Source organism: Sinohyriopsis cumingii, chromosome 2 (assembly GCF_028554795.1).
Source record: "Sinohyriopsis cumingii isolate HCF-2022 chromosome 2, ASM2855479v2, whole genome shotgun sequence".
Lineage (NCBI taxonomy): Eukaryota > Metazoa > Mollusca > Bivalvia > Unionida > Unionidae > Sinohyriopsis > Sinohyriopsis cumingii.
The window spans coordinates 52,064,818-52,081,565 of record NC_142962.1 but is presented as its reverse complement, the minus strand read 5'-3'; the positions used below and the strand labels follow the sequence as shown (position 1 = coordinate 52,081,565).

The 16,748-nt window shown below is 35.3% G+C and overlaps 1 protein-coding gene across 4 annotated transcripts in view; it reads right to left on the bottom strand.

Annotated features, from left to right (window-relative positions):
• Positions 1-16,748, bottom strand: part of LOC149804849 (spectrin beta chain, non-erythrocytic 5-like) — a 338,094-nt gene that overhangs the window by 199,939 nt on the left and 121,407 nt on the right. For all 4 annotated transcript variants that reach the window (XR_016416849.1, XM_089945259.1, XM_089945279.1 and 1 more), the window contains exons 14-19: positions 15,766-15,904; positions 11,034-11,242; positions 10,085-10,262; positions 8,478-8,678; positions 7,563-7,658; positions 5,665-5,778 (exon numbers count right to left, since the gene is read on the bottom strand). Coding sequence is in view for 3 of the 4 variants with exons in the window: in XM_089945259.1 (XP_089801385.1) it covers positions 5,665-5,778; positions 7,563-7,658; positions 8,478-8,678; positions 10,085-10,262; positions 11,034-11,242; positions 15,766-15,904 (937 nt within the window). In the remaining variant the exon portion in view is untranslated. The remainder of the gene's footprint in view (positions 1-5,664; positions 5,779-7,562; positions 7,659-8,477; positions 8,679-10,084; positions 10,263-11,033; positions 11,243-15,765; positions 15,905-16,748) is intronic.

The window sequence follows — 16,748 nt, the reverse complement described above, 5'->3', positions numbered from 1 at the left end:
GTAAATTCCTTAATTAGGTACCTGTAAAATATTAACTAAATCACCACCAGGCAACAGCATCAGAAACACTTCATCTACAGAGGGTGAACTGGCAGGTATTATAGCATAATCCAGTTTTCCAGTTTCCTGAATCTATGTGTTACACCTGCTGGCACAAAATATATTTCTGACTTGTTTACTACATATACATTCCAGCTTTAATTCTTTGGTTGTACTATATGCCATTTCATGCAGTAATGTTACTGTTATTGTAGGGTTTAACGCCATTTTTCAGCACATGATAGGACATACATGGCGGCCAGTATTAATGGTGGAGGAAGAACCCGGGAAAACCCCGGAAAGAACCACCGACCCACGAGAAGCTACTAGCAAGCTTTCTCACATACCCACACTGGCCGAATCTGAGACTCGAAGCCACACAGATAGAGGTGAGATGGCAGTAATCCGTAACGGAGAGCGCTTTAGACCACTCGGCCAATCGGGGCCCCTCATGCAGTAATACATGGCCATGGCTGACTGTCAGAATCACTAAAATGCTAAGTGTTCAACTTGTGTGTTCATTAAAATGATTTTGACACAAAAAAACACAAGACAACTGAACAATGTTAAACACTGTACCTTCCAACATCCTTCACGTATCACATCTTTGAAGTAACCAGGTTATGGTACATGTATACCAACAGGGTGCATCTAGGGCATGGTAAAAAGTTGGGAGTGAGAAAATTACCCACATTTTTAATCTGTTGTACATTTGCAAAAACAAATTATACTAGGTTTTACAAGGTGATGGGGTGATGGTTAACCAGTTAACAATTATGTGTAAATGGTTCCCACTATTACTCAAACTGTTAACAGCTCTATGGATAATCATTACGTCTCAGATTCAGCCTGTTGTTATTGATACCGCCACATTTCAGTCATAAGCAATGTTATTAAGGTGACAAGCATTATCCATATTTCCAACAGAAGCTAGACTGCCATTAATTGAGAGTCACTACTGTGCTGTTTACATTGATGTTGCTATTGACATCAGACTTTCCCAGCAAATTAAACCTGTCATAGTGCTTCTGTCACTGACGTTACAATAATGTTATGTCAGTCTCTATCAACCCAGTACTTGGGGTATCTGTCTGATTTTACACTGATGCAAAGCCAATATCTATTGGCTCACTGCTTGTTGTATCTCTCTAATCTAACAATGAAACAAAGTCAGTATCTATTGACCCATTGCTAAGGGTATCTCTCTGATGTTACAATAATGCAAAGCCAATATCTATTGGCCCACTGCTAGTCATATCTCTGATGTTACACTGATGCAAAGCCAATATCTACTGGCCCACTGCTTGTCATATCTCTTTGATGTTACAATAATGCAAAGCCAATACTACTGACCCATTGCTTGGAGTATCTATCTGATGTTACAGTAATGCAAAGCCAATATCTGTTGGCTGACTGCTTAATGTTGTATCTCTCTGGTGTTATATTGAAACAAAGTCAGTATCTATTGACCCACTGCTTGTGGTATCTCTCTAAAGTTACAATAATGCAAAGCCAATATCTACTGGCCCACTGCTTGTCATATCTCTCTGATGTTACAATAATGCAAAGCCAATATCTATTGGCCCACTGCTTGTCATATCTCTCTGACGTTACAATGAAACAAAGTCAGTCTCTATTGACCCAATGCTTGGAGGTTATCTCTCTGATGTTATATGGATGCAAAGCCAATATCTACTGGCCCACTGCTTGGGGCTTCTCTCTGATGTTACAATCATCGGTGCTAAAAAAAAATCTGATAGCCCAACACCGGGGCCCCACTAATTTTAGATTGGGCCTGTCCTATATTCTGAGTGAGGTGCCAATCGGGCTTGTCAAAAGAAATTCTAATTTGCCTGAGGAAACTTTTGATCATATTGATGAAATGTGCAAATGTATTTTCAAGATGCTGACATAATTGCCAGGCACAATCTAAATCAGTTCACCACTGTCCTAGATGAAACTGAGAACTGATTTTAACGAAACTGAAGCATGGTGTGTTGTGCTATAAATATGATTTTGTACTCCTAAACCCCCTGACATGGTCGTGTTTCAAGGAAACACAATTTTCAGTAGTCTTTAAAAACTGAAGGAAAAAAAGAAGAAAAAACAAACATCAAAACACCACTTTCAGTATATGCCCGTTACATGTAGCATTCATAAATGGTAAACAGTCATGAGTGGAGCTGATGTAAAACTATCCCATGAGCAGTTTAAAATGCAACAATTAATGGCAATGAGGTATGTATAAACCACCATTTCACATATTACTTAACTGGCTGACTAGTGAAATGTCTTTAAAGGCTGCAGTGGGTAGGATCAGGAAGTAGAACAACCCATTTTAAGTAAATCAAAGAGATTCTAGATGCATGTAGAATAACAAAAGTTATTACATATTATTGCCTTAAATGAGAATGTTTAAGCCATATGTATTATATTTTTAACAAGTTTTTGAACATCAGCAACATTTCTTTGATGTCAGATCTTACTGAATATACTGAATGTAAAGCATGATCATTTCATTTGTTGAAACAGAGTTCAAGTGTAAATCATTTTTTAAGCAGATTAAGGAAGCAATCAGCTATCAGCAAAGCCTAGCAAAACTTAATTCAGAATTCCAGCAACAACAAAAAAGGGGGCTATTAATTCTTTGCACATACTGCAAACAACACATCAACATTCTGACCAGGATTCACTCAGAGAATCCTACACAGAAGTTTTAACACTAGGACCATCCAGTCCCTAGTGAGTGTAGTGATGATCACTAGTGATACTTGCATTATATTCTAAACCTTTTGAATCTTATTTAACTTATATTCAAATTGTAGCTACTGCAACATTGTGTAACATTATTAAAAAATGGCAATTTTGGGCATATGGAAATTGGAGTCTCGGGTTGTGGAATTTCAGTCAGGGCTTTTGAGTTTATTTATGTCACCAGCCTTGGGCCTGTGTCTAAAAAAAAATTATTTGAGTACTGCAATGATACAAAGCCAGTAACTACTGACCCACTGTTTGGGGGGTATCTCTCTGTGTCATATTGATGCCAAGCCAATGCCTACTGGCCCACTAGGGGGCCCCAAGTGGCCAGGTGGTCTAAAGCACTCACCGTTACAGATCACTGCCATCTCACCTCTGTCTGCGTTGGTTAGAGTCTTGGGCTCGGCCAATGTGGGTATGTGAGAAGGCTTGCCAGTAGCTTTCTCGTGGGTTGGTGGTTCTTTCCAGGGTCCTCCCGAGTTCTTCCACGACCATTTATACTGGCTGCCAGGTATAGCCTATCTTGTGTTGAAAAATGGCATTAAATCCTACAACAACAACAGCAACAACTGGCCCACTGCTTGCGACTACTCTCAGATGTTAAATGATGCAAAGCCAGTATCTTCTGGCCCATCATTTACAGTGTTTCCCTGATATCATCATAACATGTATAATGTTTGGTATAAATCTGACAGTGATAAACAACATTGTCCTGATCCATATTTTAACAGTACCCACATACAGAAATAGGTTCTGTTTGACCTACATTACATAATGCCAAAAAAATAGAGATAGCTGACATCATCCACAAATAAATGTCTCCAGCACAATCTGGGTTGAGATTTTGTTGCTAAGTTTGTAAATATTGTCCAAAGAGTATAATTTGAAATGGCGAGACATGTCACTGAATGCACTCAACATTATCTATTACAGTTTTCATAAAGCTTTTATTCTTGTGCAAAATATCTTAAGGAAATGAATAAAACTTTAAACAGATTGATCAACCTAGTTTTATAACATATTATAAGAAGAAAATCCTGAAATGATCTGCTGCTACAAAAGAAAAATAATGCAGAATTCCTATTCACTACAAACTGCTTATTAAACACAAATCCTAATTAATCTTCGCTTAACTTCCATGTTATAAAAAGTATTGTCTAATCTTTCCAAGGTCATGAATTGTTTCGTGTATGTATTTCCTTTATTTTAAAACTTAAAGACAAATGCCAACAATAAAGTGCTATTCTTCTTACTGGTAAAGGTAGTAATGCAAACTTTGTCAAAATTTTCGGGTAAGCATTTATTTTGTGCTAGGCCATGAATTATTGGAGAAATAAAGGACCTGATATTTCAATGGAGTAAAAAATATCAAAACTTTTCACTGGTCATCAATAGACAAGGTCAACATTATAACCATGAAATTTGAAGTTATTCTTAGATACTAATATAGTCATGTGGTAAACATGGCCACCTCCTGTTAAAGACAATAAAAGTTCAGATCCACAAAGCACAATTTTTATTATTTGAATGTGCTTTTTTTACTTTGAATTAGGAAGGAGAATTTTATTACTCTTTATAATTTGTGTGAATAATAACATAAAACAGCAGAACATAAATGGTAAACCACTGGAATCTAGTAAGAAATCTGCTACTTCAATCTGTATACAGTACATCTTGCTAGCCAGCTATGCTTGAGCAAAAAATAAGATGAAAATTTGCTTGCTTTGAGTGAATAACATATTTCATACTGTGGGTGAAAAACTTAAGTATATTCACTTGTGGCATTGCCAAGTTTTTCACCCATTTGACAAAATATTTGCATTATTCACTCATTTCAAACAAATATCCTCTATTAATTAATTGTTTCACATCAGATGTCAAATTACAAATATAATTACTACTTTCCCCGGGTAGCATTTTTTATGGTTTTGCAAAAACTTACTTTTCTTGTTGGCACATTGAAAAAATGCCTTTAAAGATGTCTCTATATATAGAAAATAAATGAGATCTTACTACTGTATACACTTGATACCTCTATAAAGGGCACTTGTATAAAATACATGTTTATATAAAGGACACATGCCCACAAAGGACATGTATGTGTATGTGTGTATATATATATATATATATATATATATATATATATATATGAGATTATGCACAGACACACACACTGAGGAATTTACGAATCCACATTCCTTACTCTCATGATAAGCTCAAATTCAGCTTGGGCAAGCCCAAGTGTCTGAGGTACTTGGACCATGGGCAAGTCGAAAAAACTGAAAGAGGGAGAAAATGGCTATGTTCCATTTATAATGATTTGGGTTCTGCAAGTTTCATACCCTGCGACCTCACCACAGCACCTTTATTTAGTGTTTATATGTGCCACATTTTTCTATTACAAAACTGACCAGTTTTGTTTCATCTATTATGTCATTTCTTTCTTTTAATCAATGTCAAGGTCAATCTCAAATTTTCTTTTGATGATATGTTAATGTTTATGTTTACTATCATTTTAACAGTTGCATTTTAATCTTAATTTATGTATGTATCCAGGATTCACTGTCTTCCATGTCCTAGCCATGCCCCAAGTAGTTTGCAAGGTTGGCAAGTTTAATCAATTGGCTTGTCAACGATTGTTTTGATGCACGTCACCAATTTTAAGGTGACTAGGTGCAAACTGTTAATAATATAACTTGTGAGATTTCTTTGACAGGTGAGTTTGGAAATAGCATGCACTCATCTCTAATAATAATTAACCACTAGGTGAATTTTGTTCAAAACAGGCTCTAAAATTTCCCAAGGTCGTATTCAATTCATCCATATTCATATTATTTCCCATCCATCCATATATCGTACTATACTTACATTGTGTTCACTTCCAGCCTTAGTCATGAGTTGGGATAGCTGATCCAGCCTATTGATCTCACTAGAGAAGGCTCTGATCTCTCCGTCCAATCGGGTGTGACGAGACAACAAAGCCTACAAAAGAATATATATACTGCATATATGTATGTGTAATGCCATTCAAATGGGGTCAGTGTCCTGACTGTCATATATATAATGTTTGCATGGTTAGTATCATATACTTGCTTACATGTCCAACTGCAAAGTGCAAAGACCCAGATCAGCCATCTCATGATGAGCCAGCAGTCTAAGTCTATTCAGTCTGTTAGGAGTAATCAGTAGAACAAACAACATACACCCTGTGTGTGTGTGATTAGGATTTTTAATGTAGCTCTAAAAAAGTTCAGTCATATTGCTACGATGTCCACAGTGTGGCAGTTTATAGTGACGTCTAGCACTGGGGCATCATGCTGCAGACATGTAGCATGATGTCCCACCCAATCACATTATCCTGACACAAGGCCAACCAGTCCTAACACTAACCTGTTAATGATGAGTGTCTAGCGAGGCAGCTGTTAGCACCATTTTTGTATGTCTTTAGTATGACTCAGCCAGGGTTCGAACTTATGACCTCCCTATTCCAAGGCAGTTGCTCTAACCACTAGGCCACAGAAGTAGTATACATAGACCCTGATTTGCCTTTATATTATGTGATGGCAGAGAAGGGTCTGTATTACTTACGGTTGAAATGGATGTGCAATCAAGTATATATGGTATGTTGTCTGTTCTCTGGTTTATTATGGAACAAGGAAACTTGCTTGTTAAGGAAACTTATCCCAATACTAAAGTTACAGAGTGGTTGATTCTGACATAATTTTCTAAATATATCACCAGATATTCCAAGGCTAAAGTGGCCTAGACATCTTAATTTAATAATAGTGTGATATCATAGGCCTAAGCGACCCAGACAACATATTTTAATAATACAATGATTCCTTAGGCCTACATGGCCCAGATGTCATAATTTAATAATAGTCTGTACCTAATTCTGGTGTGAATGGAAACTTGATTGCAGTTATGGTTTACAATCAGTCCCATCAAACAATAATGCTCCATATGTCTTTAAAAAAAAATGAAAAAAAAGAAACCAACAACAACAGTTATTAACATTTTTGTTTTCCTGAAGTCCCATATTATTGAACATGATAATCAATCATATTTGATGAAGAAAAAATCTGACAGAAGAATGAAGAACCTATATTATCTTGAGACCCTGCTGTAGGTCTTGAACAAACTAAGACTGAACTTTCCCGTCATGTTCAACAAGACTTATCATGCTGTACCATCAGATCTCCAGCAAACAAGGGTCTGGTATATATAAAAATTAGTTTTTCTTGTAATACCAGAACACTTAACAGAATCTGAAAACCTGATTTAATTGGCTGATGAGATGAAATGTATTACATCATTGGGATTATGAGACGACTGTGTTTGCCTAAACATGAAAGTTCATCGATTTACTAAATCATGCCTCCTGCATCGGTGTCTGTTTAAAACTTACAGCAAATAATAGAATTTGGACTGAATGACCATATAAAGTATAATTAGAAAAGTCCTTGAGTTGCTGAGAAATGTATAAAGTTTGAAGTGCCTTCTGTTGATTCACTCTGATCATTTAAATAAACCCCGGTTTGGAAGAGATCCCATGGAGCCACACAAGTGGTTTGGTTGAATGCGTAACAATGAGAATGAGAAGAAATAAACATGAACAAAGGAAGAAGCATGAGCTTAATCCCAGGTGCAAGCAATATTTAATTCTGAGACGGGGACTCGGCCATGTCAGATGATGTCTGACACTGACCAATTGTTTCTATAACCATAAAGTTCACTGGTTGCTGGCCCCCAAATACAGTCCTTACCTTTGCACTGGCCTCATCCCTTCCATAGTCATCACTGCAAACAAGTGGCATTTTCTCCCTCATCCATGAATCTGCTTCATTAGCGTCTGCATAGTACTGAGAGAAAAAAACAAAGTAAATATTTCTGTTACTCGCATTATATAAACACTTTAAAGAAATAAATTATAATCTGCATTCTAAAATACCCCTCAGTTTAAGGTAGCCCTCTGCAGAAGGATATCTAAATAATATAGGAAAATATGATGGAAAGCAGCACTAACACTGTGGCTGAAATAATTAAAAATACAGTGAAACCTGTCTATAATGGACACACAAAGGGAATATACATCTTTGTCATTTACGTACAGATGATATTTCCAATATATAGGGGTTGAAAATGAAAATAAAAGAAAGACAAAAAACTTATAATGATGTCCTTTAAGAGCACAGGTTCTTGATCTGAAGGTGTTTGCATGGTTTATGCACCAAAATGACTTTTATTTTCCAGTTTTTCACAAGATTTTTAGGAAAAAATGACACATTTCAGGAGTCATACTTTGATTAAAGATACAATAATGTAACTAAGGCACATGTGCAAAAATCTCTTAGTTATCAGACTCTACAATGATGACTACCGATGTAATATGATGACTGTTGTAAAATCACTCACTGCAAAGTTGCATTGAAAAATTAAAGTATTTTCTCTAATAAAATGTTTAGTTTAGCTTTTTTGGTGTCAAAGTCCAGAACATTTTATGACAAAAAGTATTTTTGTTGCATTCAAATTCCAGTTGATTTCTAGAACCTCCTTAAAAGTATGAAGGGCACCGGAACACTGTGTCTGCTAATGAAGACTTTACTTTATACCTCAAGCTATTCAAAATGAGTTTATTTTGTATTAAATATGATAATGTACATTCTTTCCTGACCCATTACCTGCTGTGCCTCTATAGCATCTTCCAGCTTTGTTTTCCTGGATGCAGCAAGTTCCTGGAGCTGTTTCCACTTGTCCATAAGGCTTCGGATTCTGGATCCAATATCAGACTTGGCATGGTGCCCACTGTTAACCAGGTCCTGACCGCTAGCACAAACCTGTTCACAGTGTGCAAATCGGCCTTGCATTTCAGCTTCCAATGCCTGAAACACATCATAAATGGGTGTGAAATCCAAATTAAACTTGATGTTGACTGAGAATAATTATACTCATCTTTCTTGCTTAATAGGTTCCATGTTGATGAATACATTTGTCTTTTTATATTTGTCTTTTTATCAAAGTCTCATTTTGTTTGGTCTTGTAGGGTTCAATGCCATTTTTCTGCATATGACTGGCTATACTTGGTGGCCAGTACATTTGGTGAAGGAAGAACCATCAACCCATGGGAAGCTAATGGCAATCTTTCTCGGATTGACAAATTGGTCAAGCTGAGACTCAAACTCACGAGGACAGAGGCAAGATCTGTGAGTGATCTATTAATGCAAGCACCTTAGACCACTTTGCCACTTGTGGACCTTATCAAATTTGAGGCACCAAACAATTTATGATTGGGGTATTTTGTTCAAGATATCATATAGCTTAAAAGATGCTAAAAATACATCGTCAACAAAAAAAGGAAACAACAAAATTAGAAATGATTGTTCCAACTATAATAAAACCAGTTTATAATCAAAATATCTGAAAAATCGAAATTTTCTTAGCTGTATCCAGAATTAGTCATACACCTATCAAAATGCTTCATAAAATATGCATATTTATTTCTTATTAACTAAAAGTTCCTTATTAAGTGATTGTGCTGTTAAACTGTCGTATCAAAATCAGAGGTTTGGGATTTTAAAGAATTTCAAAACTGACACATTAAAAGCAATTTTGAATCACAAGACCAATGCCAGCTGAAGATTATTTATGCAAACTCCTACTAATGACACAAATAAACCAATTTAGACAAATCTGAATAAACGAGTTTTTGTTGAAGCAAATCAACACATTCAAGAGATGTACATGTGGTTTAAATAAACTGATAATGTGGTGGAATGAGGTTAAAGTATTCATCAAGTTTGTATGCAATTTCAATTGTGTTACAGTGAATAAATTTATATTTATATAAATTTCTGATATGTTGCAAGAAAAATTATTTTTGTATGTACCTATATTCACGGTCAGGGAATAGGTCCTATTGTTTCCATAGATACATTATTTATTGCATAGTTTTTAAAATCATGGACTTTAGAAAACATGAAATCCATAACAACAAAAAATGATTTCATAATCCTTTAAAAAAATATTTCATACATTTTCTAAAGGTAACATTCCAAAGACTGACATCATTCTGATAAAATATACTTGATTCAGACAGTTTTGTGGTTACCAACTTTTGTGACTCGTCCCAACTTGCAAAATACAAAAAGCAAATTCATGTAAAAATGTATTGATCTACAATAGTCAACGTATTGTAAAATATAAATGAGAATGAATTTTAAGCAAGGACTATGTACATATTGTTACTTTTATTAAAACTAAAAATTCGAATAAAGGGAGATAAACCAACCTCATGCTTTTTGATCATCATACTGGCAGCATTGAGGTCCTTGCCAAAGGGAGCATTTTTTACCAGGCCGATCTTTTCCTGCACCCACTGTTCCTCTTCTTCAGCATCCTGAAGGAACTGGTAGTACTGTTTGGCCACTTCCAAGCCCTTCTTCCTGATGTTGCTCAGTTTGTTAACCCTGAAGTAACCATTACAGATACTGTATAAAAAGTTTCTACTGATAATCTAACTACAATCATATGGACCACAAAATCTTTCAAGAAGTTACATGGAAAGAATATGTAAAGAAGCTGTATTTGTCTCTTCAATGCACTGAAAGCTTATTATACTCATCATTAGTCAGATTTCTACATTTTGTGTATTTGATGAAAAACTGATTCATTACTTAGTGTTTGTTGGCACACGAACTCAGTGATGGTTATATTGTACTGAGGTAATTTCAATAAAGTATCTTGCCAAGAGACGCACTGTGATAGCCAAACTGGTCTGGTTTGAGCAGGATTCTAGCTGAGACCATTAAAGTTGCAAGGCCAACACCGAAAGCACACTTGCAGGAATAACATACGTTGATACAATTTATTTGACACACACAATTATATTTACATATAAATGTTTCGTCGCTCATTCATTGACAATTTAAATTAGTAACTGATCATGAAAGACTAACAATCATATATGATTTTCAAGCCCATTAATCTTGCAAGAATTCTGTACAACATGCAGACGCAAATTCTTCTATCTTTGTCTCACAAAACTTTACAAAATGTATTTAATATATATCATCAATAATTGTATACCAGTCGGATCCGAATACAAACAACACATACGTCATCTGATAAATTCACAAGCAGAATTAGAGGCTAATGATTAGTTGTAACAAATCAACATTGACCATGACCCGCCAGTATATAATGTAATAACAGATATGGGTTCCAAATGATTTTCAAACCTTTCTAGTTCCGCATTCAAATCATCCAGACTTGTTTCCAGGTACTTTGCCTCTTCATGCGAGGGATCTGCAAACTGCCTGGATCTTCTGTTCAAATTGCGCACTCTCTTAGCCAATGCATGAAATTGGGCCTCTTGGAGGGAATATTGGTGAAGGTAGTCTTCCGCAGCCTGCAGGTGCTTCCCGTAGTCATCTGCTTTCATTTTAGGCTGAAATAAACAAAAAGGAATAAACAATTGTCAATAGCTGTGGAAAGTTACGATCATTCTGCAGCTACCAATTTTTTCATAAGGATTCCATGGTTGCTACAAGCCATATATCTAGAGGTCCAATAGACAATAATCAGTGATTAAAACTATAGGACCACAATCCCCAAAATTAAAAGATCAGCATTTATCAATATATAAAACAATAGGATCCATTTTCCCCAGTTAAAATGTAAAGGCCCAACAGTAATCAGTACATAAAACAACAGAACTCCTTTCCCATTCTGCAGATTTAAAGGCCCAGCAGTAATTAGTACATAAAACAACAGAACTCCTTTCCCCATTCTACAGATTTAAAGGCCCAACTGTAATCAGTATATAAAAAACAGAACTCCTTTCCCCATTCTACAGATTTAAAGGACCAACAGTAATCAGTATATAAAACAACAGAACTCATTTCATCATTCTACATATTTAAAGGCTCAGCAGTAATCAGTATATAAAACAACAGAACTCCTTTCCCCATTCTACAGATTTAAAGGCCCAACTGTAATCAGTATATAAAAAAACAGAACTCCTTTCCCATTCTACAGATTTAAAGGACCAACAGTAATCAGTATATAAAACAACAGAACTCATTTTCCCATTCTACAGATTTAAAGGCCCAACAGTAATCAGTATATCAAAAACAGAACTCCTTTCCCCATTCTACAGATTTAAAGGACCAACAGTAATCAGTATATAAAACAACAGAACTCCTTTCCCCATTCTACATATTTAAAGGCTCAGCAGTAATCAGTATATAAAACAACAGAACTCCTTTCCCCATTCTATAGATTTAAAGGCCCAATGGTAATCAGTATATAAAACAACATAACTCCTTTCCTCATTCTACAGGTTTAAAAGCTCAGCAGTAATTAGTACATAAAACAACAGAACTCCCTTCCTCATTATACAGGTTTAAAGGCCCAACAGTAATCAGTATATAAAACAGCAGAACTCCTTTCCTTATTCTACAGATTTAAAAGCCCAACAGTAATCAGTATATAAAACAACAGAACTCCTTTCCCCATTCTACAGATTTAAAGGACCAACAGTAATCAGTATATAAAACAAGAGAACTCCTTTCCCCATTCTACAGATTTAAAGGCCAACAGTAATCAGTATATAAAACAACAGAACTCATTTCCCCATTCTACAGATTTAAAGGCCCAACAGTAATCAGTATATAAAACAACAGAAGTCCTTTCCACATTCTACAGATTTAAAGGCTCAGCAGTGATCAGTATATAAAGCAACAGAACTCCTTTCCCTGTTCTACAGAATTAAAGGCCCAACAGTAATCAGCATATAAAACAACAGAAGTCCTTTCCCCATTCTACAGATTTAAAGGCCCAACAGTAATCAGTAAATAAAACAACAGAACTCCCTTCCTCATTCTAAAGGTTTAAAGGCCCAACAGTAATCAGTATAGAAAACAACAGAACTCCCTTCCTCATTATACATGTTTAAAGGCCCAACAGTAATCAGTATATAAAACAACAGAACTCATTTCCCCATTTTACAGATTTAAAGGCCCAACAGTAATCAGTATATAAAACAACAGAACTCCTTTCCCCATTCTACAGATTTAAAGGACCAACAGTAATCAGTATATAAAACAAGAGAACTCCTTTCCCCATTCTACAGATTTAAAGGCCAACAGTAATCAGTATATAAAACAACAGAACTCATTTCCCCATTCTACAGATTTAAAGGCCCAACAGTAATCAGTATATAAAACAACAGAAGTCCTTTCCACATTCTACAGATTTAAAGGCTCAGCAGTGATCAGTATATAAAGCAACAGAACTCCTTTCCCTGTTCTACAGAATTAAAGGCCCAACAGTAATCAGCATATAAAACAACAGAAGTCCTTTCCCCATTCTACAGATTTAAAGGCCCAACAGTAATCAGTAAATAAAACAACAGAACTCCCTTCCTCATTCTAAAGGTTTAAAGGCCCAACAGTAATCAGTATAGAAAACAACAGAACTCCCTTCCTCATTATACATGTTTAAAGGCCCAACAGTAATCAGTATATAAAACAACAGAACTCATTTCCCCATTTTACAGATTTAAAGGCCCAACAGTAATCAGTATATAAAACAACAGAACTCATTTCCCCATTCTACAGATTTAAAGGCCAAACAGTAATCAGTGTATAAAACAACAGAACTCCTTTCTCCATTCTACAGATTTAAAGGCCCAACTGTAATCAGTATATAAAACAACAGAACTCATTTCCCCATTCTACAGATTTAAAGGCTCAGCAGTAATCAGTATATAAAACAACAGAACTCCCTTCCTCATTCTAAAGGTTTAAAGGCCCAACAGTAATCAGTATAGAAAACAACAGAACTCCCTTCCTCATTATACATGTTTAAAGGCCCAACAGTAATCAGTATATAAAACAACAGAACTCATTTCCCCATTTTACAGATTTAAAGGCCCAACAGTAATCAGTATATAAAATAACAGAACTCCTTTCCCCATTCTACAGATTTAAAGGCCCAACAGTAATCAGTATATAAAACAACAGAACTCATTTCCCCATTCTACAGATTTAAAGGCTCAGCAGTAATCAGTATATAAAACAACAGAACTCCTTTCCTCATTCTACAGGTTTAAAGGCTCAGCAGTAATTAGTACATAAAACAACAGAACTCCCTTCCTCATTCTACAGATTTAAAAGCCCAACAGTAATCAGTATATAAAACAACAGAACTCCTTTCCCCATTCTACAGATTTAAAGGCCCAACAGTAATCAGTATATAAAACAACAGAACTCATTTCCCCATTCTACAAATTTAAAGGCCCAACAGTAATCAGTATATAAAACAACAGAACTCCTTTCCTCATTCCACAGATTTAGAGGCCCAGCAGTAATCAGTATATATAAAACAACAGAACTCCTTTCCCCATTCTACAGATTTAAAGGCCCAACAGTAATCAGTATATAAAACAACAGAACTCCTTTCCCCATTCTACAGATTTAAAGGCCCAGCAGTAATTAGTACATAAAACAATCAAACCACCTTCCCCACTCTACAAATTTATAGGCCCAGCAGTAATTAGTACAGAAATGATAAAAGCCCCTTCCACTTGCTAACACTTTAAAGGTCCAACAGTCAATCATCAAAAAAAATGGTAGGATCCCATTCCACAATCTTCAAATTTAGTGCTAACCCAAATGATTTTGTTTGCAAAACATACAAAACATTTACCTACTAAAATAAATTATTTCATGGTATTTTCATCATTTGTTAGTGCATCAGTTTAATTTAACAGTAAGTCATATGATAATTTTCTTTGCTGCATCTTAATTTTTTAATGTAGTGAATTATATGCAAATTCACAGACTTAGTAATATGTTTCTGTAAATGGTCAATCACTGCATCCAGTCTAGTGACTTTTGCAGTGATATTTCTTAAAGTGCAATGAAATGAACTAATTTAAAAAACATACATGGTTAATTCTGAATTAAAATAAAATCAAGAGTGGCTAAATTTTTTACATCAGTGAAAATATATTAATGAATCTACTTTTTGGAAGGCTGTCATATTGCCAAATCAATCTAGATTCTATCCTGGGGTTATTTCAGATGCAAAGAATGCACGAGAAACCAATTAATGCACAAGTGTGATGTAAAGCTACTGGGAGAGTTAACATCAACCTCTAAAATGCTGTGACGTTGTCATGGAGATTATATCATCAATATAACCATGCCTAGCACAATGATCATGTATATAAAATCAGCAAATGTGACTGATAAGACAAATGAAATAAAAAATAAAAAACATAATTACAAATGGAAATTTCAGTGGTGCATGACAATTTAAAACCCTGCTCACTGAAGTCTTGTCTTGAACCAATTGTATACCACTGCATATTTCATAAAATGGAAATTCCATTAAAGAGTCAGGATCACTTTAACCCTAGCTGACTAAGTAATGTCCCATGGGTTTCAAAATAACCAATACTTATTCTAACTAAAAAGCCTTATACATGACTTGCCCTAACTTTCAGAACAGGTGACGACTGCTCCTGAAAAGCAATCAGATATCCAGATGAGCAAGTGCAGGTCAATTTTATATCAAAGATGCACAAAATGGTAACAATTTCAGGTGTTCCTGGAACATTATTCTTTGAAACATATCTTCCTGATATACTCTGATGGCCTGTAGGCCTAAAATACTGGGGTGGCCTTTTGTCTTAAACTACTGCGGTTGTCTGTAGGCCTGACATACTGTGGTGGCCTGTATGCCTGAACTAAAGTGGTGGCCTGTTGGCCTGAAATACTGTGGTGGCCTGTAGGCCTAAACTACTGTGGTTGTCTGCAGGCCTGACATTTTGTGGTGGCCTGTTGGTCTGAAATACTGTGGTTGTCTGTAGGTCTGATATACTGTGGTGGCCTGTAGGCCTGAAATACTGTGGTGGTCTTCATAACTATAGATTTAAAGTACATGCACTAATGAATATCATACCTCTATTTCTCTCAGTTCCTCCTTGATGCTTTCAATCTCACGGAAAATGTTCATCATGTTATTAAAACCAGCCAGGATTATTCGCCTACTCTCAAGCTTATCCAGGAGTGCTTGCCATTTCTTCATGATATCTGCATCCCTAGCAAAAGAATGGAGAACATCATGGTCAAGTAAACAGCAACAAAATGGGACAAATTCATCTTATATGTAAAAAGAATATCTGTACACAAAACTTTTGATACAGATCTCAGGTAAACCTAACAAGATCTAATTCTGCTTGAAAAGCATTCAAATTTTTCACTTATGGAAACATCAATATGAAGCTAAGACAATTTAAATACATAATTCAATGGCAAAGATATTGGCATGGAATGGTCTTTAAAAAGAATTAGTGAGATGCCTATGATGTGTAGAGTGATAAAAATGCAATAAAGTTCACAAATACAGATGTTATTTTTTATATCTTGATATCTGATATACACTTCATTAAGATTTATGAATCGCATTCTCAAAAGTCAGAAAGACTCAAACATAATATAGAGATACATATTAGAAAGACAAACAACAAAATGAAAGCATTTTTCACTAAACTGCCTCCAATAAATGTCATATTATAACAATGTCTGATGCATAAATAATACCGATTCTAAATACAGATGCATGCAGAATGTTCCCAACAATAATCCATATCAACCTAAACAAAAACCTATAAAACAAAATTGGGTTATTTTACAGTCTACAGTTCTCATTATAATACTCATCGTTATAACATGATTTTGGATATAACACAGTACGATTCTTGTTTGACGTTATGAAATATGTGACTACCATTAAGTGACAGAAAAATGTAATTTACATGAACTCAAATTATTACTGTATGTTTAACATTTTGGTAATTTCCATGCGCCCACTTCAGTCACACATTTATTCATCAAATTTTCAATTATTCTGGCTATATGCTATGTCCAAGCACATAATACAGT